Source organism: Prunus mume, linkage group LG7 (assembly GCF_029339155.1).
Source record: "Prunus mume cultivar Tortuosa linkage group LG7, ASM2933915v1, whole genome shotgun sequence".
NCBI lineage: Eukaryota > Viridiplantae > Streptophyta > Magnoliopsida > Rosales > Rosaceae > Prunus > Prunus mume.
In genome coordinates this window covers 10,293,596-10,318,296 of record NC_142704.1, presented here as the reverse complement: position 1 = coordinate 10,318,296, position 24,701 = coordinate 10,293,596, and the positions used below count along the sequence as shown (strand labels likewise).

The 24,701-nt window shown below is 38.8% G+C and overlaps 5 protein-coding genes and 1 pseudogene across 6 annotated transcripts; 4 read left to right on the top strand and 2 right to left on the bottom strand.

The window, feature by feature from the left end:
- Positions 1-119: 119 nt before the first annotated feature.
- On the bottom strand, positions 120-3,597 carry LOC103338722 (alpha dioxygenase). The gene is made up of 10 exons (XM_008241959.3): positions 3,388-3,597; positions 3,035-3,295; positions 2,751-2,900; positions 2,529-2,662; positions 2,230-2,443; positions 1,919-2,064; positions 1,476-1,703; positions 997-1,199; positions 642-885; positions 120-544 (listed from the first exon to the last, which is right to left on the bottom strand). Exons 1-10 carry the CDS (start codon positions 3,481-3,483, stop codon positions 319-321), a joined length of 1,902 nt encoding a protein of 633 aa, XP_008240181.2. The 5' UTR covers positions 3,484-3,597; the 3' UTR covers positions 120-318.
- Positions 3,598-5,362: 1,765 nt separating this feature from the next.
- MYB4R1 (myb domain protein 4r1) lies at positions 5,363-11,548 on the top strand. Of its 2 annotated transcripts, none has more exons than XM_008241960.3 (9): positions 5,363-5,821; positions 5,967-6,403; positions 6,755-6,954; positions 7,235-7,405; positions 8,250-8,564; positions 9,099-9,257; positions 9,335-9,484; positions 9,569-9,763; positions 9,979-11,548. In XM_008241960.3, exons 1-9 carry the CDS (start codon positions 5,413-5,415, stop codon positions 11,042-11,044), a joined length of 3,102 nt encoding a protein of 1,033 aa, XP_008240182.2. In that variant the 5' UTR covers positions 5,363-5,412; the 3' UTR covers positions 11,045-11,548. The 2 variants fall into 2 exon arrangements, with proteins under 2 accessions (XP_008240182.2, XP_088897869.1); XM_089041743.1 differs by having other exon boundaries at positions 5,696-5,837.
- A 1,058-nt stretch (positions 11,549-12,606) lies between these two features.
- LOC103338724 (small ribosomal subunit protein RACK1) lies at positions 12,607-14,687 on the bottom strand. Its single transcript, XM_008241962.2, has 2 exons — positions 13,689-14,687; positions 12,607-12,926 (listed from the first exon to the last, which is right to left on the bottom strand). Exons 1-2 carry the CDS (start codon positions 14,568-14,570, stop codon positions 12,825-12,827), a joined length of 984 nt encoding a protein of 327 aa, XP_008240184.1. The 5' UTR covers positions 14,571-14,687; the 3' UTR covers positions 12,607-12,824.
- Positions 14,688-16,127: 1,440 nt separating this feature from the next.
- On the top strand, positions 16,128-19,618 carry PEX3-1 (peroxin 3-1). The gene is made up of 7 exons (XM_008241963.3): positions 16,128-16,409; positions 16,768-16,932; positions 17,042-17,232; positions 17,368-17,498; positions 18,251-18,378; positions 18,699-18,914; positions 19,141-19,618. The coding sequence occupies exons 1-7, from the start codon at positions 16,396-16,398 to the stop codon at positions 19,370-19,372; spliced, it is 1,077 nt and encodes a 358-aa protein (XP_008240185.2). The 5' UTR covers positions 16,128-16,395; the 3' UTR covers positions 19,373-19,618.
- Positions 19,619-19,885: 267 nt separating this feature from the next.
- MOS4 (modifier of snc1,4) lies at positions 19,886-21,781 on the top strand. Its single transcript, XM_008241964.3, has 7 exons — positions 19,886-20,288; positions 20,377-20,552; positions 20,668-20,751; positions 20,918-20,987; positions 21,077-21,210; positions 21,295-21,353; positions 21,450-21,781. Exons 1-6 carry the CDS (start codon positions 20,043-20,045, stop codon positions 21,347-21,349), a joined length of 765 nt encoding a protein of 254 aa, XP_008240186.1. The 5' UTR covers positions 19,886-20,042; the 3' UTR covers positions 21,350-21,353; positions 21,450-21,781.
- Positions 21,782-22,674: 893 nt separating this feature from the next.
- On the top strand, positions 22,675-24,697 carry LOC103338815 (uncharacterized; annotated as a pseudogene).
- The last annotated feature ends 4 nt before the right edge of the window (positions 24,698-24,701 follow it).

Sequence of the window (24,701 nt, the reverse complement as noted above, 5' to 3'; positions counted from 1 at the left end):
AAATTTACTTTTATAATTGATTCAAGTTTCGGACACAATTCAAATTTAGAATAGTTTTAACAGTTAGTAACATGTGATGTGATGTGATTAGATAAATTCATCAAAACACACAAGTTGAGTAAGATAGACAACAAAATATCTGAGACTTGTATTATTTATTGAGGATAGAAACGCCACATGCTTCCTATCTTTCCTATATATACAGATAGGTTTGAGCTCCCGTATATTACACAAAACTATCTTGCTTCTTATATATAGCGAAATTGCACTATATATCACAAGATTTCCAAACTCCAGGAACCTTCATGACAAACATAATTATGGAGCTGGTCTCAAATATAAGGGTATATAGCTTTCTGGGTTTGGCTCCCAATCCCATACTGAAAAAGCACTTGAACACTTCATCCATCTTCTTGTCATATCAGGGAAATGCCTATCAATCACATCCTTCAAAGTCTCTGTCTTGTTAACCCATTCAAGGCCTTTCTCTGTGTATGTTTTGGAGTTGAAATTGGTTGTGAAGAAACGATCAGCTTCTAGCCTCCTAAAAGTACATCACCAAATATTCAGACAGAAAAACAAAAGAAATGCGGGCATTTTGTTTAATTTGTAAGGTGGGGTTTTGAGCATGTATAATATACCTTGATGCAATAAGTAGAAAGATGAAGAAAGCTGTCTCACTAATGGCAAAGCCCTTTATCTTCTTCTCTGCATGTAGACCCACTTGCAAATCAAGCTTCTCAACATCATCTCCATACACCTCCTTCAGAGCCTCAACAACTTCTTTGTCATCCGTCAAATCTTCCCACTTGTTAATAGGAATCATCAGCAGGTTCCTTCTGAACTCATTGTACCGGGCAACTCCTCTCTCTCTGTCTCTATAAACTAATAACCATTCATGATTCAAGAGTTATGAGACAAATATTCAAACCTCTTAATAAACCGTGTTCTAAAATAAAGGCAAAAGGAGAATTGAAAGCAATAAATATAGTTTACTTTCTAATGCAGCCATATCAACTGGATCGGCTCTGTCTTCTCCATTAACATCATGTGCAATGAGGTTCCTCATCCATGATGGATAATTCCATAATGTGACAGCTCCACATGCCTGGTGACCCATCGATACGAGCATCTGCTCCATTCCAATTGTCGACAGTCTTCGTTCTCCCTCCTTACCCGCCATATCTCTCATAAGCACCCTGTAACATAGCAGCAGCCAGTCATGCATCCCAGTCATGCATATGCTTTCATTGTGGCCTTGCAACATTTAATGGGTACTCTATAAAGCAGTAACAAGGAACAAAGTAACAGGACATATCAATATCTAAATGCTTATTTTGATATTTGCTTTGCATAAAATGCTAAAGCTAGGTCTTTAAACAGAAACACAAAAGAAAAAGACACTGAAAACTTCACCCTCATGCTGCCTTTATGGAAATACAGAGTGAATTAAGACGGGAAAGAGAGATATGTACTCTTCTAGTATTGGAGGACATTTGTCTTCTGAAGCTGTTGACTCAATGTCCCTAAGGATGAGTTTATCTGGTAGCAGGGCATGCAGTCTGTACACACTTACAAACTCTTCGGTCAGCGAATAGGGAACTCCATGATCTCTCGGCTTCTTTAGGCCAACCAATCCACTAAGCATTGGTCCTAAAATATGTCCATGTAAATCTTTAAATCTCTTCCCCAAAAATCCATACCTTCAACAGAAACAATCAATCAAAATCTGATTTTCAAAGAAAGCTGGGCTGGAAAGAAATAAACAGAAAAATTTGACTGGCCTGCACATCATCCATGTTGTAACTTAAGCTCTTCCAACAGGAGAAAGCAAGGCAGCCTACTTTAACATTGTTGCTTCCAAATATGATTCATCAAATTGGTTCGATTATATATCTTAATCAATTTCATTAATTACCAGTTGATCCTCATCCCTGCCAGAAGAGTATCAGTCTTTAAGAGCTCTACAGTCCAATCAATTGTGTGGATTTTAGCAATGACAGCTGAAGTGACCAGTCTTGCATGCCTGTACAGCTTCTCATCATCCATATCTGGGTAATGTACCTAAACAATTTTACAACACATATGATTTACATTGATCAAATCCTGAATGTGTTATGCAAAGCCAACAGATAATCAAAATTTTGGGATAGTCTTTTTCAGTTATATATATTCACATAAAAGTGAGGAAAAAATAAAAAGAGAAGAATTAAATTAAGATGAACTTACTTTTAGCATATCACATACAGCATTGTGTTCTTTGACAAATAATGCTTGCAGGAGGGAGAAGCCAGCCCAGCAATTTCGAACATCGCCAGAGATAGGAACACCATTCTCATCGTGCTCTAGAAGGCCGTCTCCTGAGATCTTCAACTTTCCATCTTTGAATGTCCTTACTCTTTGCATGCCCTCCATGTTATTCCCATAAATTACACTCCCATCCCTGTTCACCACAGAATCAAATGCAGAAATTGAATGTTGGACTTAATTAGAGTTACAAAACAAAAAACAAACAGATCAATACTTACCACCAGGGAGTCCTTGCATTCAAGCAATCCGAGTCTGAAGAAGTTGAAGCCGTGGGAACTTTCTTGGTCTTATAAAACTTGAATGATTTCAGAGGGCACCCTGTTGCAATTTCTTCAGGAGCTTTAATTTCCACCTGTACTTCCACAACCAACCATAAAATTGGAATATTCTCTAGCAAGAAATTAATCAATCAATCAAAAAAGTGTTCATATATATTATACCTGCTCAGTGTCCTCTAAATGATCAACCCAATCATGAATCATGAATTGTATCCATGAACAGGCTATCATGTTGAACTGCTTCCCATTGTCTACGAATTTCTTCCTGGCCAAAAGCTTGGAGGCTACAATTGCAGGGTGAGGCTCCAGCAACTGTGCAAAATTAGGACAATTATTTACCACTTAAAATAGAAAAAAGGGACAGAAGGCCAAACTAACAGTAGAAGCATGCATTAATTCAAAATATGAAGAGAAGATAGTAGATGTAGTGGGGAGTTAGCCTTTACCCCATAGGGTGAGGTTGAGGGAGGCATGTTGCGACCGAAACAGGTTCCTTGGCTCCCGACCAAATGATCATGAGGGTGATTGCATGTCCCATCAGCCGTTCGATAGGACAGTCTTTCGGTATCGTATTTCTGACCGTTGATTCTTCCTACATGCAAAAGATTGTAACGCTGGTGCAAGTGCCTTCTGATACCCAAGTAAGCAAGTCCCATGAAAACTGGTAGTCTGTGCCATATTCCCAGCTTGTCCACAAAATGAATAACCTGATTCAAATATATTCATTATGAATTCATTCATATATAGAGAGAGAGAGAGAGAGAGAGAGAGAGAGAGAGAGAGAGAGAGAGTATATTACATAGAACAACAAGGTGTCAAGGAGAGTCATTTTGGCTACAATAGGCTGGAGTTGGGGATGAACGAAGGTAGAAGAAGAAGAGAGAAAGAAGGCCATATTTGCTGTTTCTTTATATGGAAATGGAATTAATAATATGGTTCTTGTTTATTCTTTCTTCTTCTTTTCTTTCTCTGAACAAAAATGTATGCAGAGATGGAGTACTATTATTACTATATGGTGAAAGGGATGTATCAAAGAATTTAAAAAGAGACGGGTTCTTGATTGCTGCATGCGCCAACCAACCAGTTACAGCTTACAGCTTATGATCCATCATCCTGTGTCTTGTCAATGTTCAGAAACTACTCTTCTCTATCTTGTCACTATCTGTATCCTCATATTATATGGAAATGAAAATGAGAAAAGTTGAGAAGAAGCTCTCTCTCTCTCTCTGATCACCTACTAGTCTACGCCATATCAGAAAGAAATGAAAATAAAATTATTTAAGTTTATGGAATTTCTTGCTCAACTTATTTTTGAGATTAGATCATGTGTTACGACTCGTTTATCTAGTATCATGCTATTCATGCCTTATTCTTCCACCCACATATATATACGATGATATATATAGTTGTGCCGTATTTATTGATCTCATCCGCTTACATAATAATAAATTGGGGCATTCTGAGATCGCATCTCATCATCATGTCTGTAAACTATGTAATTCAATAAATTCCACATGATCTTCTTGGCAATAATAAAATTCAATTCTACATAATCAGAAGTCAAATGTACAAAATAAATATAAAAATAAATAAATAAATATGCCCCTCTCGTAACGTATGTAACGTTTCATAAATGCTCATACCTAACTGTATCTGTATATGTTTGGTGCATTGCACACGGCTTTGGTCATCTCTCTGTGTCACTGGGGAATAAATGTAAAGAAAATCAGTTTCAGTTGAACATGAGCATCAGCTTACAATCTTATTACGTGTGTATATTGTTGACAGTGCCAAATCTCATAAGAGCATCTTCAAGGGAGATCTCTACCCGATATGTCAAATAAATGATTATTGTAACAGTCAAATCATTTAAGATAAATAAGAAAAAAAGAAGAAGTAAAATAATAAATTAAAGTAACAGCCAACTATCTTTTAAAAATAATAAAATATTCATTTGACATCTTACTTTTGGGATGTTAAAAATAGTATCTCAACCTCCAGCCTTCATTCCACATCAACTTTAACACATCGGTTGGAGTGATGTGTCGTTAAATGTCTATGTGACACTTTTGACACATTGGTTGAAGATGCTTTAAGTGTTTGACATCACTACATCACCACACTACGTGCCCTAATATATATATATATATATATATATATATATAAAGTAAAAGGTAGAGAATGATAAAACATTCAAAACACTAGAAAATGTCATTAGTTAATGTAAACATTAAGAATTAAAATTATTAAATTAGCTAGCGTGTTTGTTCTTTCCAAAATTTAAATCCCCCATACCGTAAATTAGAATAATTTCAAACATCTCTACATTAGAATAATTTAAACTTTACTTTCAAATGTCACAACTAAATTTAATTTTCCATTGCATAAAAGCGAACAGTTGATTGGTATATATCTGCTTCAGCACGGTTTGATGTTATATTCATGTCCCAATCCCATTAATCTTTAATTGGGTTCTTTTATTGTATTACCCTCATATAATAAATGGTTCTATTTCTTAATTATTTTTATTAACATAAAAACCGATATATTTTGTTTGGATAATAGAAAAGTTTTTATCATTGGTTTGGTTTGGGCAGAGGCAGAATCCAAGATGAGGTTCGATTGCATCCTACAAACACAAGGCCCCAAATTAACAAAAAAATAAACAGAAACTCAAAAGCCCATATTTAAACCCAAGCATTTGTTGGGCCACAAACTCCAACTTGGAAAGCGGTCGCGTCTTTATATAACCCACAATTTAACTCGCAAAATAATCATTCGTTAGTCGTTATTACGCGGAACGCCCCCGCCTCTGAGACTCGCAATGTCTCCTCTCACCGAAAGCGAAGAGGACCAGTTTTCCGGCGGCGATAGAGAAGAAGAAGAAGAAGAAGATGACGACGAAGATTTCGACGAGGACATGGAAGCCATAAGGCGTGCCTGTATGCTCACCGGCACCAACCCCGACGACCTCAACCCCAACAACAACAACCAAGGCGGTGACGACCTCCGCCACTCCTCCGGTTCAGAGTCCGAATCCGAATCCGACGAAGTCGACGATGACATTGAGTTGCTCCAGAAAATAAGGAGTCGATTCTCGAATATTTCCGATTTTTGCGAGCCTCTGTCTCTGAAGCCTTTGAGTTCATTGCCGCCTGCTGTCTCCGACGACGAGGAGGACGATTATCAAACGCTTCTTTCCGTTCAGAAACGTTTCGCAGCCTACCAAAACGGTACTTGAAATTCAATGTATACACATTTGTTTTGTTGTCTTTGTGTGCATCAATTTTGCTGTTGTCATATTTTTGCAATTTTCATCTGCTCGTCGTCTACAATTTTATTGCACCTCAGAAAACTTGATTGTTTTTGGATTTTCAGATACTTGCAAACCAGTGAAGGAAACTTGCAATGAAATTGCTCATGAAAGTTCTCAGGTTACTGAAGATGCATGTATGGCCATCCATCCACTGAGTGACAATGCTGAGGGACAGCCTTCCGCTTCGATTGAGTTGCAACAATCTGATTCTTGCAGGCCATCCACGTTGCCAGCCAAATACTCAACCTTCCCAAAGTCTGCGCAGGTGTTTATGGATGCCATTAAGAAGAATAGGTCCAGTCAGAAATTTCTCCGGAGTAAGTTGGTCCAAATGGAAGCAAAAATTGAGGAGAACAGAAAACTGAAGGAACGTGTCAAAATCCTTAAAGACTTTCAAGTTTCTTGCAAAAAACGAACAGGGGAGGCATTGTCCCAAAAGAAGGATCCTCGTGTCCAGTTAATTTTGGTGAACAGGCCAAGGAAGTTTAGGGATTTAAAGGTTAGTTGCTTATTTGTTTACTAGCTTTCCCAAGCAGTTGTTAAATGGTTTTTTTTTTCTTCTTCTTTGGTATATATGAACTAGTTATCTACTTTAGATTGAGGGGTAGCTGGTAGGTAAGTATTCTAAAGCTGCACATAATTCCTTTGGGATGAACAGAGGGAAAGGAAATACCTACATTGGCTAGATTACTAGCTCTTCTCTATAGGATTTACTTCTTTGAGCTGACTTTTATAGGATTGCATGGGCATTTGCAATAGCGTTCTGATTGGTTTCTGCAAAACTTTTGCCTTGTACTATTGATATTTTTGGGCTTCCTTCTAATGCCGAGGACACCTATTATTTCTGCAGGCTCATGACAAAAAGATCTCAGCTATGTTTTATGGCCCAGAAGAGAATTCACATGTTGCTAACTACAGAATGACATTGACGAAATTTCTGCATTCATTAGATCGAAAAAAATGGTCAAAGGCAGAAAAGAAAGCCCTTGAAAAGGGAATAAGACAACAATTTCAAGAAATGGTGCTTCAGTTTTCTGTACATGAATCGAGGTTTGTTCTGTCTTATTTCATCATTTTTTATGGCATGTTTCATTAATTTTTTAAGTGCTCTGTCAAACTTATGTGATTGATTATGGTTTATAGGAGAGTGGAAATGTAGAATACTTTTGTTTGACTTGCTCGTTCTTGGCTGAATAAGAAAGGAGATTTCTTTTTTCCTTTTGGGAAAAGAAAACATGACTATCTTGACTGCATTGTTGTTTTTTTTATTTAATGAAATTCACATTGCTTCTTAAACATGCCTTCCCTAACTACATATAATCCTTGACAGTTATTCTGAGAGACCTTATGGAGACTCTAATCATATCGATGACATTTTGGCTTCAATCAAAGATCTTGAAATTACCCCAGAAAAAATTAGAGAATTCCTGCCTAAGGTTAACTGGGAGCAGTTGGCTTCCATGTATATCGTTGGTCGTTCTGGTGGAGAATGTGAAGCAAGGTATGAGCTTTTGTAATGGTACATTTTTTTTTATGCCATTAAACTTTCTAATTAATCTATTCACTTCATTTTTCTAAGTCACGCAAGAGAATGTAAAATTAGTTTATTTGTGTCATCATGTTGACATACATAAAATACATAAATAGATAATATGTATGTGTCTGACTCTCTTGTATGTTTCAAAGTTCAGATTAATATCGACACCTTATTGGCCAACACTTCTTTTTCTGTTTTTTATTTTTAAGAATGGTTATGATTTCAATTTTTTTTTTTCAACCTTGGGAAGAGACCTTATGTCTAGGGGCTGGGCTGAGTATATGATTTGTCACACTTATAAACGTTGTGTTTACAATTTTACAAAAATTAGTCGGTAATCTATACTGAATCAAAATAATAATGTTTCTTTGATGAACGACTAAGATTGAGTGAGCAACTGAGTTCAAGGGGTTTGTCACTCCTGTGCGGGTCATCTTCATTTTGTTTCACGTCTCAACCTGTGCGGTTCTTGACTAGCGTTTTTGTCTGTATTGATTTTCCTGAAGCATTCGTATACTTCAATGAAGCGAGTTTTGGCAGACGTCTATGGGGTCACCATCACAGACACGTTTGTCATTGTTGGATTTGATAAAAAATGCAAGGTCAGCATAGGTCATAAAAGGTGGGACCCATACATGACATGTGCTTTACTCAAAACAGTGGTGTTGATCGCGTCTGTGATGATTGCCATCACGGATGTCTGTGACGCTATCAGTAACTTGTATTTATCTGACCACAATAACGGTTATCACATGGTCATCTTTTCTTTAGTTTCTTTTAGCTTGATTTATCTGATTAATCCTTGCAGGTGGTTGAACTGGGAGGATCCTTTAATCAATCACAAATCATGGACTGCGAAGGAGGACAAGAATCTTCTGCATCTTGTCCAGGAGAAGGGGATTGATAATTGGTTTAATATTGCAGTATTGTTGGGGACAAACAGGACTCCGTTTCAGTGCTTGGCACGCTATCAAAGGAGCCTAAATGCTTCCATACTGAAACGGGAGTGGACCAAAGATGAGGATGCAAGACTTCGCTCAGCTGTAGAAGCTTTGGGTGAAGGTGATTGGCAGTCTGTAGCTTCTGCTTTGGAAGGACGAACTGGTTCCCAATGCTCTAATAGGTTAGTTTTCTATGAATGTTTCTTATTCAAATTTTGAAGCTGTCTATTGCTGACTTGGGAAGTTCATTACATATTATTCTTTTGATATTGAAGAAAGAGCATGGTAATTCCCGTCGAGGAGATATGCAAGTTGAGTTACTTTCTGAATAGACATTGAATATTCTGTAATATAGGTGGCTAAATGTTTTGGGGTTAGGTTGAAGTTTTATTGTTGCACCACCAAGGATTATATACTTCACTTGATAGTTCATGCTCTATTATTTTTTCTAACACAAGTTTTCTGAGATGGAAAAGTTTATGTTTGGTAGATTTTAAAAAATTACTTTGTAGAACATTATTTTCTATATTATATTTTGCTTATGGCTTCAACTCAACACAAACACTGGAAAAGTCTTCTTGTCTTTCCTCGTGGAAAATCTTATAAAATTAATCCATTCTTTGCATTCATAGTTTCCCTCTATTAGAATCTGGTTTTATTCTGGCAGCATTTTCTGAGCCTCATTAATGGTAATGATAATTTTTCATACTGTACAGATGGAAGAAATCTCTTCATCCAACCAGGAAAAGAGAAGGTAGGTGGACTCCAGAGGAAGACAAACGTCTGAAAGTGGCTCAAATGCTTTTTGGCCCCAAAAATTGGAATAAAACAGCTCAATTTGTGCCTGGTCGAACTCAGGCACAGTGTAGAGATAGGTACAGCACCGCGTTCTGAAGTTAAGCGTAGAAGCTACCAATTTAAGAAAATTTTTAATTTTCAATTTATGTTGCAGATATGTCAACTCTTTAGAGCCTTCTTTGAAGTGGGGTGAATGGATTGAAGAAGAGGACTCAAGATTGAGAGAAGCCATTGCAGAATATGGATATTGCTGGTCCAAAGTTGCTGCATGTGTGCCTAGACGTACTGATAATATGTGCTGGAGGTACGAGGTCCTGATTATGTCAAATTGTTTTATTCATTTATTTTGTTGCCTGCACTTAATTTTTCTGACTTTCATTTTGAGCAGGAGATGGAAGGTGTTATTTCCAGATGAAGTGTCCTTGCTCAAAGAAGAGAAAAGAATAAGAAAGACGGCTCTTATGTGCAACTTTGTTGATCGGGAGACAGAACGTCCAGCCCTTGGCCCTAATGATTTTCGTCCGCCAATTGTTACTTCAACCAAAACTTTAACTTATTCTAGGAAACAGAAAGGAAAATTAAGGTATAATGTTCAAATACCCAGAAAATTATGTTTACCCAGTAAATTTTTACAATTTTCCCGTACCTATTTTATGGTGAAGCAAACACAACATATTTCCACGAGTTTCCTTAGAATTTTATATTTCTTGTATTAACAAGTGGAGAATGCATACAATATTGCCTCATTTTACTCCTGCTTTATTCATGCTTACCATATATACCTTTTGTGCAATGCAGCAAAGTTTCGAAGAAGATAAGATCCAGGAGGCAAAGAAACAATAGTCAAAGTTGCTCCAAGGTATCTGAGATAGATAATTTTGATAAGGTTGAGACATGTGCTGGACATGATGCCTCAAATACGAAGAATAAAGTTCGTAAACAGCGACGCATAAGGCACAAAGGTACTGAACCAACAGGAGAGTGTCAGGTTGTTGTAACTCTTCCTTGTGAGCAGGATACACACAAAGAACCTAGGGAAATGTCTTGTTCAGATCAGATTGTAGGAACATCAGATGGAGATGATACTACACTTGCTTGCTTTCTACGCAATAAATCAAAGAAGAGAAAGCTTGGGCCTGTCCCCTCAATCAATGGAAAAAAGAAGAGAAAGCTTGTAGCTTCTGATTCTGCTGTTCAGGAGTGCCCCGCAAACGGTATACAGAAGGGATCTGAAGTGCATCCTGAAATGGATGCAGTTTGCGGTGGAAATCAAATAGTCTCTTTCCGGAAAGATAATGAGTTTATGGTCCATTGTGATGATAGAATTTCAGACAGAATGCCACCTTGCAGTGTGCAGTGTAGTCATTTGAATGGTAACATCATGGCTAGTGACAATGAGCCTGATGGACTAAAGTTAGTCAGTGGGTGGAAGGCTGGCTTACAAGAACCTGTGGGGAAAGTGGTGGGCATTGATCCAGAAAGTGATGGTGATACTGATGATTTTGTTCTTGCTTCCTTGAGGAAAAAGAAATTGAAGAAGAGGCACCCTCAAACTGCCAAAAGCTGTCCTCACTCTTGCCCTCCCTCGGGTGTAACAACAAGATCAGAGCCGCTTCCAAAAAGAGTAGATCAGTCTAATGATCGAAGCCAAGTGCCCTTTGTGGCTGTTGGTAATGAGCCTGGTGCAGTAGATATAGGAAAACAACATGGGGTTGATCATTGTGAAACTGTGAAGGAAATAGTGAACATTGGCGCAGAAGGTGATCATGAGGCTGGTGATACAACACTCGCTCGCTTTCTGCAAAATAAATCAAATAACAGGCAGCGTCAGTCTCGCAGAGGTGATAATCGGAAGCCAAGGTGATATTTGAAGTTTTCATCTATGCACATAAAAAAAGGGCCTTGATAGTAGCCATATAAAAGGTAGTGCAACTGTAGAATACGGAAGTCAAAAAACTGGTTACGCAATGTTTGGGACCATTTTATTGCAGGCAGACAAATCATTGAAAAGGATTTCTAATCATCTTTGCTGGTGACAATGAGCCAGCTAAGTCAGTTTTGTTGAAGTTATCACCAGTTCGTGAGGACATTGAAAAAAAGGTAGCATATACAGAGGATTTGGAACTGGGATTCTTGCGTTGGTGATGCTACTACGGCGCTTGTGTTAACCTCGATTGCTCACATTAGCCAAAAATATTATTTAAAAAAAATATAATTGGAGCTTTTGTAGGATTCTTTTTATCTGAGAAGTCTTGTAAGATGTACGTATAATTTTCTTTGGTTGCCTTGAGCGACCAATTTTGATGAGTTACAGCTGTATAGCGACTATTCATTGAAAAATATAAATATTTTCTTACAATTTGAAGAATGGTGCATATTTGATGTTAGTAAATGCTTTTAGTTTTGCGTAGCGGTCGTAACGGTGTGAATTTCGTTTGTTTCCTGAATGCGAAGGGGAAAAAGGGAAAAGAATTCAGAACTCTATTTTCAGCGTTTTATAAGTTGCATTGATTTTCCACTCCCTTTTTTTTTTTCCACTTAACACTCCTTTTATTTTTTTTAATACTTTTTATTATAACAAAAAAGGAAATGTAAAGAGACAAAAGAAAAGTACAAATATATAATTTATAACAAAGGAATTGTAAGTGCTTGTTTGACATTACTTATTTGGAGTGATAAGTGATTTTTAAAATTTTTTGGAAAGCCTGGTCATTTGGTAAACTATGAGAAAATCATGTGCTTTCATCTTCTGATTATGCGGAAATCAATTTCGAAGAGGCCCTAAATTTAATGATTATGCGAGAATCACTTTTTAATTTTGCAGGAATTAGTACCAACGACATTTTTAACAAAAAGTTTAATAAACGTTAAACTGCTTTATCTCACAGCTAATTTCTCTTATAACAAATCTAACAGCGATTACTTTCACAGCACATCAATACCAAACTGGGCACAAAAGAGTAAGGGTGTTTATATTAACATAATCAGCATGGGGTTATTTTGGTTCAATTTCATTTTAAGTCTAGCAATACGATCAGCAGCATATCATATCAGATCAGGTGTATATCGTAGTGATGTTAAAATCGTGAATTCGCATCACCTCAATCTCCAAAAAGAATACAAGACTACGTTGGCAGGCAGGGCATCGAAATATGTTACAGTGAATGAACTCTAAAAATAACTGACAATATACATGCGCTAAAATGCAACAATGATTATGAACTCGATCAGTTTAGCAAATAAGCTCAAAATTAAGTTTCACTAAAGAAAAACTCGATCAAGCCGCTTGCAAGCAGCATTCAAACGCCAACGATAGCTAAAAACTTGACCCCGTTGGGTAAATGTTTCGTGACATCTCACCATGGCAGTAATCACATAACCAATGTTAACTAATATGGAATTTGATTATCAAATTCAATGCTTAACTGAGGATGAAAAGCCAATATAATATCTTAATTTGAAAACCGAAGCTCAAAATAACGAGGCCTCAAAGCCATATAGTCAACATAATGATAAAATCCAACATGTCCAACATTTCCAACAAAAACCTAAATAGACTTTAAAGCAACTACAAGAACAAAAAAAAGTAACTGACTGTTCTCGATAACATAGGTCCTCGAGGAGAATATTACTCCCAAGCTTTTCTAGTAACGGCCAATGCCCCAAACTCTGATTACCCCATCGGAGTAGCCGCTAAACAAGGTGCTCCCATCGGCACTCCAGTTCAAACTTGTACAGTAAATAACCTGCAATTCGGAACAAAAGTTAAATCAACAGAATCACAAGTTATGTAATTGTCTACAAGTAGAAAAAAAAAATATCACATGATAAACCCAAAAAAAAAGGAGCCCTAATATTAACTAGATGCACATTGCAGATGACATGGCCACTCTAGGATCTGCCTAGATTAGAGACATGGTAATAAAAAGAATGTACACCGCCTCCTCCAGCAAGAGCCTAGAAGAACCTCACTCCAAAACAGCAGATCCCTTTCATATAGGGAAACAACCAACCAAATTAACCTTCACTTGTTGATCCGTTTTCAATAGAAAAAAACACACAGTCAATTTAGCCTTCCCTTGTAGCTGGCTTGTCAATTTCAAAATTTGCAATACATTTTTCATAAGTATGTACACAATAAAAATTATACAAACTCATCGCCTACATGACCAACTTGCATTGGAACCCTATTTCTATAACCCCCCATACCTCCCACTTCTCTCAAATCTAAACCCTTTTAAATTCCAAACCATTTGTTTCTGCTTCACAAGAAACAAATCATCAAACAATGCACTGCAAAACAAGGTGTGATCAAACACTCAACATATTTTCTAAAACAATGCACTGCAAAACATGACGAAAGGCAGAATACCAAATGGAAAAAATCATCTATAAGCAACATAATCGCATATGGAACACAAGGCAGAATTTGATCAATTAACAAAATTGAAAAATCAGAAATACAACCAGTAGATAATAAAAAAAAAACAAAAAAAAAACACGTATACCTTCTTCTTGTAAGCAGTAGCAGCATGGGTATCCTCTGTCTTCTCAGCCTCAGTTTTGAGATCAACCTTCAAATCCTCAACGATTTGCTTGCTCTCCAAATCCCAGATCTTAATGCTTTGTTCAGTTGCCGCGCACAACCAGTACCTGTTGGGACTGAAGCAGAGAGCGTGAATAATAGCACCAGCACCAAGTGAGTAAAGCATCTTGCCTTCTGCCAAATCCCACAGCAAAATCACTCCATCTTTCCCTCCGCTGGCGCACAATGAACCATCAGGAGAAACCGCCACTGTGTTCACATACCCATTGTGCCCTTCAAGGGTGCACCTCAGCTTACAGTTGGTCAAGTTCCACACTTTGACAGTCTTGTCCCACGAGGCTGATACGATGGTGGGCTGCAGTGTATTGGGGCTGAAGCGGACGCAACTGACCCAATCACCATGCCCGTCTTGGTCCTGGATAGTGAACTTGCACTCACCAAGAGTGTTCCACAGTTTGATCGTACGGTCGCGGGAGGCCGAGACGATCTGACGGTTGTCAATCGAGAAGGCCACTGAGAGAACGTCCTTGGTATGGCCCACAAAGCGGCGAGCAGAGACGCCGAGAGCCAAGTCCCAGAGGCGAAGCTCGCCGTCCCAGGATCCCGAGAGCGCGAACTGGCCGTCGGATGAGAGTACCACGTCCTGGACGAAGTGAGAGTGGCCGGTTAGCCTGCGGCGGGGAACACCGTAAGTCTTCTCATCCTTGGTTAGGTGCCAGAGGATGATAGACTTGTCGCGCGATGCCGATACGATCATCTCAGAGTTGTCGATCGGAATGGCGATGGCCGTAACCATGTCGGTGTGAGCCCTCATGGTTCCGCGGAGAACGAGAGTTTCTGCCATGGCTTCGTCTTTGCTCGGCGGCTGAGTGGGTATCTAGGGTTTCGAGAGGCGAAGGCGCGGAGTGAGAGTGAAAGCGTGAGAAGAAAAATGAGAATAAAAGAAGTATATATAGCTGAATGAAATAGGGTTTTTGGGGAGAGTTAGAGAGAGAGATAGAGAGAGCCAAACCCAAACTAGGCCCTGGGGTGTGTGTGTGTGTTTGGGTACCTTAAGTTTGGTAACCTAGCTCAGAATAAGCAAGGCCCGGGAATAAATTTTGGGTCTAATTTGGAAGCCCAATTAGAATTTGAAGTCGGGCCTTGGATTAAGACAACACCGCAGCATAGAAACCAATGGTTAGATGATGACTATACCCTACCTAAATATCAAACGAAAAGACTATAATGAAGAGTTTAGAGTGAGGAGCTTGTTTGAAGAATTCAATCTCACTAACAACAAATGTGAGAAAATAAATAGACTTAAACATTTTAAATGGTTTGATGGTGGGATTGAATCCCTCAAATAAGCTCCTCACTCTAAACTCCTCATTATAGAAGCTCCCAATATCAAATATCATTTTTTAAAAGATGATATCAAATATCCTTATCTTAAATAAGTTTAGTATGTATTTAAAGATTAGAGACAATGATATTGGCACTCTAAAAACGTCATTGTACTCATCTAAGTTGAATTTCTCTCTTAAATTTTTATACATGATGCATAACTTTTTTGAAGTACCAATAACAGTTCCCTTTGATTCGATTAATATTTAATTGTACTCTTAATTTTATTCTTCATAATAATTTTTTTATCATAATATGTATTTTTGCTCTTACTTTCATCGTGTTGTGGGTATGTGTCTTTAGAGATAAATCGTCAAATATCCAATCGAACATCTTAATACAAGTAAAGTTATATACAAATTGAATGGTAAAGTGCTTTGATTTTTCACAAATTAATCCACTCCAATCATATTGGGTTTTGAATTTGGAGTTTCAATTTAATCTACCAAAACAAATCATTTAGATAATTGATTTAAGTGAATTGAATTAGATTGCATCTTGAACCGTACTAATTTTGACAATACCATGATTTGAATAAATGCTTGCATTAACCATGAGATGTGGTGTGGTGGTAGCTCACCTCATCCCTTAACCATGAGGTTGGGAGTTCGATCCCCGCCCATGGGAATGGAGCACATTTCGTGGCCAGCTGTTTACCTCCTTTGGGAGAGCTCCCGCAGCGAAAGGGATTAGTCACTGCTGTCGGCGGTGGACACCCTTGGGTCTAACCAAAAAAAAAAAAATAAATGCTTGCATTATAATTATATAGTGTATGCAAAATTTTACTTCAATATAATTCAGATTTACAGAATTAGTAACATACAGAATTTTGATAGGAAGAGAGCATTAACCATTACTATTAGTAGAATACAAAAGTTCATATAAAGCTAGAGTTTAAGTTAATTACCAAAACTTTCGGGGCCTAAATATACTACGCCCAATTGATCTCATCCGACCATCCTTACTGAACCCCACTTGCCTTCTCTACAAATCCTTCAAAATTCCTCAGATAAACATACTCATAACAGAAGGGCCTCCTCGTTTTAGGCTTTTACAGTCTCTTTGAATCCTCAAACTGATTTCCATTACGTGAAGAACCACCGTTACACTTGATTGCGGCGCGGGTTTTCCTAAGACCACTTGCGGCTCTGCCCAATAAACAACTTTTTTCCATTTTATTTTCCCTTTTCCACGCGAAACTATCTTCTTTCAACCATCTTCACAGAAAGGACTTCAATATATTAAGGCGCAGTGATGGATGCTTGGCTCTCATAGCACCAACAATGCTTTCTTTAAGGTCAGTTCATCAAATTTACTGCGTTCTGTCATCTGGGTCTTTATTGTGCGTCTCTGTTACTGATTTAATTGTCTATTTCTTCTTCTGGGTATTGTTCTACTTTCTCTATTATGGTAATTTATTTGAGATATTCGTTGTTTTTCTTTTCTTGTTATAATTGGTTGCTTACTCTTGCGGGCTCTTACATTTTGTTGATAAAATTTGTTAGTAATAACTGGTCCTTTGGTTTAATGGCTTTCCTGTTATTGTGTTTTATGTGTGTGTATACATCTGGTTTACTTTTGAGTTTTGTAACAATTGACTTGATTCTGTTCACCAACTGTTTACTTTCGATTTTGGTACGCCATTGTTATTTTAGGGGATTTTGGAGAAGGCATAGGAGGAAGTTGTATGTTACAGCTGGTGTTTTAGGAAGTGGATATCTTCTGTATAAACTGTATAATGCTCACAGACAAAGGCTTGCTGACCTGGATACCGAACTCGAGCATGAACGAGATAGAAACGAAGAGCTTATCAAGGCCCAGTTAAGAGAGATCCCCACTTCAATTTCTGTATCCAGATATTTTGTTGTTGAGTCCCTAACTACTTACTGTCTGGGTTCTAACATTATGTCTTTTTGTTCCCAATAATAGAATGCAAGCCCATTTTGAGAACATACAAAGAATTGCTGATACAACTACGTTGCCTCATGCAATGCACTATTTAAATAGTCGGATAGCTGAAGAGTTAGACCTTTCTCACCTTACCGACAAGTTAATGCAAGCGAAGGGCCAATCAACATCTGCAGAGAAACTTGAATTATGGGATAGACTGAAAATTCTAAGTATGAATCTGACTTGACTGAATTTCTAAGTGCAAACTTGAATTTATTTATATATTTGTCATCTATCAGTACCATAGTTTATGAATTCTGATATTTATAATCAGCTCACCTTGTATAGGTCTTGTATTTCTCCAGGTTTCACGAGAATGGTGTTGTCGTTGTGGGCAATGACAATCCTTAGCTTATATATTAGAGTTCAAGTCAATATATTAGGGAGACATTTATATATTGATACTGCCCGTGGTCTTGGAAGCTCTCTTTTAATTGTAAGAGCTATATACTTTCCTACTTTCAGTACTTGCAAATTATTGATAACTCCATTTTGCATGTATTTCATGGTCCTATTTTATACTAGGATGAATTATCATTGCATATCAAGATGTGTGAACTTTCACTTTCTAAAAATGGATTGTTGGGAAACGTAGCCTCAAAAGTGAAACATCTTCTTCTAGATGTTCATTTGTAGGTTAGCCTGTCACCAAAATTTTGGATTGAAGGAATGTATGTGATATCTAAACTTAATCAAAGTAAATAAGTTTCATTGAGTTATCAAATATGGCTGCAAGTTATGTCACTTGTAAATAGGTTCCATTCTTAAATAAAATGTCCCAGGATTTAGGGATGTTCTAGCGTGTTGCAATTATACCTAGGGTAGTGGCTGAGTGGCATCACATTCACTGTTGTTAAGGAGATCTCAAAAATAAAATGTTTCAGTTTTGGAGAATAACTTAGTAGAATAAGTATGGTGAAGCCTAGACACGCAATTCTGTTTGAGAGTGTAGAAAAGGACTGGGATGCATTTCTGGTGAGGCTGGATATCCATAGAGGAGGTGAGGTATTAGTGGCAGGGGGGTAGATGGTTTCCAGGTTGTCTCAATCTGGAAATAATATATTTCAGAATACTATCCCTGATTACTGCTTGATGACAGTCTGAAGTGAACTTTAGACAATATTACTGGTTCTGACATGTTACTTTTACTTCTCTGAATGTATATGTTTGTTATTATTATGTTTACAGGAGGATGCTGATCTCATTCATAGGGATGACCAGCAGAAGTTTCTAGCAAGTTCTGATTATCTCTCCAGGTCTGGCATGCCTGCTTTAATTTCAAACATCCAGGCAGCAGCAACAGAAGTTCTTAAGGGGTAAGCTTTGTCTTACCATCTATTATCATGTTGTATGCTATTCTGAAAATCAAAGGCAGGTTTATCTGTCAATTCAGTCTTTTTCTTGATTTTTTTTTGTTAACTCCGTTAATGCTTATGAGTATACATGCTTGTCCTTTGTGACTATGTCATCCTTAAAAATGTCTTATATACGATGGTCAATGTCCAGGCTTTCAATCTATTCTCAATAAGTGTTTAATACACGAAACTACCAAACTTTCTCACTGCCCCAATTTTCTCATAGAACGTATTGATTATCAGAGATCATATTAAATAGTTTGGATGCTTTTCATGTGCAGAAAGCAGCTAAGGGATTCCTTCAATGCCACGGTTCTTCATGCAACTATCATGCAAATACTTGACAAGTTCATGAGCACAGGAGATCCCCATCACTGGGTGAACTACTTGATGCCAGAGCTTGAACTAGCCACTGCCTTCAGCAATGATAACACACTTCTTCCAGATGTCAACAAATTTGAACAACTTATGGCGGAGACACGGGCAGTAATATCAAGGTATGCCTGTGATGTTAGGGAAGCATTATCGGCCATAGTATACTGATTTTGGCTTTACTAAATTCTGACTTCTTTCATAAGCTTGCTGGAGTAGATCCATACATGTAATTTCTATTATACAAGTTTATTTTGTCATTGTTATCTCTCAAAATGCCGCCTTTTCTTTTAGTAACTTTTTGTTCCACAAATTGGAAGTCGGTCAAATCCTTTTCATCTTCTATTGCAGTGCTGAATTTGGGAGTGTTGCTGACATAGCATTGAGAGCAGTGGTGGATACTGTGATAGAGGACATGGGTGTTCAACCCGGAGGAGTCCAACTTGCCAAAGTTTTGGCACGGGTTGCACGGATGGGTCCTACAGTCCTTGAAGAATCAAGCAAATTCATCCAAATCATTCTAAATGTACCAGAAGTTGAGCGCTTTTTCACTCTCATCTATTCAAGTATGCAAATCTCATAGACTAGATGCGGACCACAGTTTCTGTTTTCAGTAAATTTTTGTTTGGTGTACAAGCAAGCCAGCAGTGGAAAACATGATCTAATGGTATTGGGTTCCATTTCAAGTTCTCAAAATTCGAAAGTTTGAAAGGAATAATAGAGAAATATTGCAGTGTATTTTACTGTTTGTAGTACTACTTCCGCATTTCAAATCTTTTGTTGTGCTGTATTATCTAATATCATATCATGTGAGGCTTCTTCATTCTAACATGCCCACTATTTGCTTGCTTTTTATTACTGAAAGTGATCATCATCAAAGATGTGATACTGAACCCCAGGTAATATTATATATTTGACTTTGTGGTAAATGCAAATTTTGAATTAAATAAAAAGATTATAATTTTTTTTCTCTTTTAGACCTTAATTCACAATTAACTTTTGTAACCGGAAAATAAATGAAATGAAATATTTTAATTTTTGGTCAGTAAAATGAAATTCACTCTTCAAATAAACGGGGCGCTTTGCCCACAAAAAAGAAAGGGTCGGGGTCGGGCTCAAACGGCGCGCATAAACTCACAATTTCACAAACTACCCCAATTTTACACCGTCAAATCAAATCAAATCCCCAATTTTACTCACTCTCGCACGAGTTCAGTCTCTGAATCGCACTCAGTGACTCTCAGTGTACAACAATGGCGAACAACAGCAACAGTGACATCTTAATGCTAGAAGCTCCGCCACCGCAAGGTCCAGCATGGCCAGGACCTTTAACCAACGCCGAAACCATCGACGCCTTGCCGTACATCGACGACGACTACGCCAACCCCGACGTCAAACGAGAGGTCGACCGCATGGTGGAGGAGGAGTTGCGACGCAGCGCAAAAAAGCCCGCCGATTTCCTCAAAGACTTGCCTCCACTTCCCAAGCCCAATTTCCAGGTCAGTGCCCAAATTCCTAGGTTTTTCTCTCTTTTGGCTGCGGAGATTAGGGTTTCTATCTCTCTGATTATGAAATTTTATACCTCAGGATCATCCTATGCTAGCTAGAGAGTACGACCGCGTGAGAGCTTCCAGGCCTCCGGCGGTTATTGATTTTTCCAGAGACAAAGTAGAGACGCCGCCTTTGAATAAAATGAATGATGAAACTGCTTGGAGACTTGCTCTTCAGAAAGCTCAGTGCTCTTTGCAGCACCAAGTCGTCAGGTAATCTCTACATACATACGTATGTGTATATAATGTATGCCATGTATTTGTATTTATGAATTATGTATATATGCGCATATATTTGCTTGTGATGAATTGAGTGGCTGGTTTGCAGGTTAGAGAATTTGGAGCTGATTGACAAATATGGTCCTGACGCCTGGATTCAGAACAACAATCGATTGCAATTGGTTTTTTCAAGGTTCGTTTTTCAGATCTCATGTAAAAAATGCAACATTTATGATTGTGAAACAACTGATTGAATTCCTTGATTCCCGCACTAGTTGTGCCCCTTTGGGGATTGCGCAGCAGTAACCTGTAACTATATGAAAAAATGGATATGATAATACTTGGTTTTTCTTTTTCAGAATGCAGAAATTAGCTCAGGAACAATTTCAAAAGATTGAAACAGTGAATCGTGAAAGGAAATATCACCAGGTGATTTAACTTTCTTGCCGCCGACCTTGTACTGTTTTGATGCTCATTTGTACTCTGATCTGATAAATTTACTTCTTCATTGATGGCAGCAAAACACTGCATATGAGCTTAATGCTCTGTCTGCCCAATGGAAGGAGCTGTGTCAGAAGAATATAGAAATCCATGCTGCATGTGTTAAGCTTGAAAGTCATCTGGATGAATTGAGGAGGGAAGCAGCCGATAAGTAATCTACCTTTTCCTATCTGGTGTGTTTTCTCTGGCATGCATTTTACTAGTTTGACCACTAATTAGTTGTTACTCATTTCAGGGGCTGGAACTTGGAAGCCAATGCAGAAAATGGTTCTCTGTTGAATTCTGAATGAGATGGTATGCTTTTGCACCTTTTGGCATTTGGTTTAGATTTGATGCTACAACTCTGTTATCTTGTTATACGATGCTATGTAATGTTCTTTTGCTTCACAGGATTCAGAAATGATGTATTCCTTCAATCCCTCTTTTGGGGTTCAAATGTAACGTTGAAGAATTAGTCACAGATGTTGGGGTTTCAACGCATTTGTGTGTTATGAAAGGAGTTTGGTCTTTCTTTTCCCTTCTTTCCTTAGTTGAGCTATTTAGGATTTGGCGCCTCAAATTCAAAATGTATGATGCATTACCTTTCCTTTGAGGACATAACAAGAACCGAGTAACGGATGTGTAGATGTTTAGGTCATGCCTATACAAATATATGTGGTACTTTATGCTGGAACATTTTTGGCAAGTGTGTTGAACAACTTCTATGATTATATGCTTTATTACGATGAGTCTTCAATCCTTGAAGAGAGGATATTATGTGCTTATTATGATCGGCTTCAAGCAATCTGTATCAGGCAGCTAGAGTTGATTAGAAACTAGACTTTATTGCTTCTGCCCTAAGTGGAGCAGCGGCAATACACATATGTGACGATTAGTTTTTGGATGCGATTATGATGTGTCAAATACTACTGATACTGACTTTCACAGCAACTTCGTACATCAGATCATACACTCTTGTTGTCATAAGCACAATTATTTCTAGGTAATCTAAAGCTAGCTAGCATCTCTCTTCTCGTGGAGATGAGAAAGAATGTACAAAAATGTAGCGTACAGCAAAATCGGTAATTTGTTTTGTATACAGACTACAATAGTAACCACCAGTTTATGGTTCCCCTGGTGAAAGTAGGTAAGTTAAACATGTGTATTCTGTTTGGGCCCAGTAATTTGTAGTAGCTAAGTTATTATTCATTTATTTTCTTTTCTTTAGGGCCCTGTAATTTGCGTTAGTGTAGTTTCTGTTTAGGCTTCAGCCCTCCAAGCAAAACCTAACAATGGAGAAAGAAGAGGCGTACGTCCTCTCCTTGGTGCCCAAGTAATAGCAGCATCTATTACATGAGATTAGACCCATATACATTTTGTTTCGATGTCTGTACTGCTTTTTGGGAACTCGCTCAGGAAACTTATTGATATGATGATTAAACAAAGGACAATTTTATTCTTGGCTTTGATCTTAAAGTTTGGATCTCAGTAAGTAATAATAAAGTCCTTGCTTGTTGCCCAAACAAAGCATCTCTTCGCCCCAATTGTCTGTTTGTTTATTTTGGCCATTGAACTTGAGAGAGAGAGAGAGAGAGAGAGATTTATCCCTTCATTGAACTTGAAAATGGTTACGAGTATGATGAAACCTGCAGTGAAAATAGCAAAAACCCCTGTCGTCAAACGTATTTCACAACTCACAAATGAAAAATTGGCTCCTTACTATAACAACATTCCTCCTCCAGAGCCCAAACAACCCACCCCTGCAGACCCCAAACCCCAAACTCTGTATACTCCCAGTAAAGAAGAAGACTCTGTTTTCATGGTTGCCCATTTCAACAATAATGATATGACACCCACCCTCCACTTCCCGATTCTCTCCTCCTACGGCAACCCCTGCCTTGATCTTTTCTTCCACGTACTCGTACCAAACGTAGAAGCAGAAGACGACAGCGACAAGCCCCCGGCCTCCAGTTCCTATAAATATCTCAAGCAACTCCTCCCTCTATCCTGGTCCCACAATCCCCTGACCACCCTCAAGCTCATCTGCAACCTCCGAGACTGCTCCAATGATCTTGGAAAATCCGATGAAGAAGCCTTCTACGCCGCAGCATTTTGGCTCCACCAGAACCACCCCAAGACTCTAGCTTGCAACGTCGCCTCTATAGCCGGCGAGTTTTCCCAGTCTGTCGCCCTTATGCACGACCTTGTCGAGATTCTGTCCCGCCTTCTACAAGGCCAGGACGTCAGAAGGAGGAGGAAAAAGGAAAAGGCTGCTGCTGGTGGCAATCATAATAATAGTAGTATTAGTAGTAGTAGGAGGAGGAGGAGAGAGAAGGTCATTGATATCGCCATCGCCAAGAAGAAGGTTGTTGAGCGGTACGAGGGCGACCCAAATTACCAATTTTTACACGAACGCGTATCGGATCTTTTCGCGGAGAAGTTGAAGTCTGATACTGAAAAACTGAAGAAGCAGGACATTTCACGAGATAAGCTCGACGTCCTATTTCTGCCCTTCCATCGACTCCTCCATGGAGCGTGCCACATTGCTGTGTGAAAGCGTTGCGAGAAAGATTTTCCCGCGAGAATCGTCCCCAGAATATCGAGTTGTTTCGGAGGCCCGTTACGCCTACAGAGTCCGAGACCGGCTCAGGAAGGAGGTACTGGTGCCCTTGATCAATGCCTTGGATTATTTTGATGATTCAGGAACAAAGCCCTGTGCGGTTAAGAAGTATTTGGAGGACGTCAAAGGAGGCAACGGAGGTGGCAAGTGCAACATTGAGGCGGGTGCTCTGCTTCCAAATGACATCGTAGGATATGCGGATGATGTGGATGTGGGGCAAGTGGCTGAGCTTCAGTGGAAGGCCATGGTGATGTGGTTTAAAAAAACAGGGCAAGCTGAACAACTGCTTGGCTGTATGCGACGTGTCTTCGTCTTCCATGGCGGGGATCCAAAACTACATGAATGTGTCCGTGGGTTTGGGCCTGCTGTTGTCTCAACTGAGTGAAGAGCCATGCTGGAAAGGGAAGGTGATCAGCTACAGTCCAAACCCTGAGCTGCATTTGGTAGGAGGGGATGATCTCAAGTCCAAGTGCGAGTTTGTGAGAAGGATGGAGTGCGGCGGCAGCAAAATTGATTTGCACAAGGTGTTTGATTTGATTCTGGAAGCGGCTGTGAAGGGGAATTTAAAGGCAGAGCAGATGGTGAAGAAGGTGTTTGTGTTCTCCAACACATGCTTTGAGGTGGCTAATTCGGGGAATGATAACAAGAAGAGCTGCTGGGAGAGTGATTATAAAGCAATACAGAGCAAGTTTAAGGAGAAGGGGTACGAGGAGAATGCGGTGCCGGAGATTGTGTATTGGAAGTTGGACACGCTGGCAGTGCCTCGTAGACGACCACGGCTCGCCATCTTCGGTAGCTTCTCGGCGGATTTGCTAAAGCTGTTCTTGGATAATGACGACGAAGTTAGCCCATACCATGTATGGAAGCAGCATACCATGTATGGAAGCAGCCATCTCTCCCGAACACTATCAAACTCTGGCAGTAGTGGACTGAATTAGCTTAGGGTTTAGGTCAATACGAGGAGAATCCAATGGTTTAATTTGACAATTCTGACTAGAATCTGATTGTGCTTCGAGGTGTAACACGAGATTGTTGGCATTCGC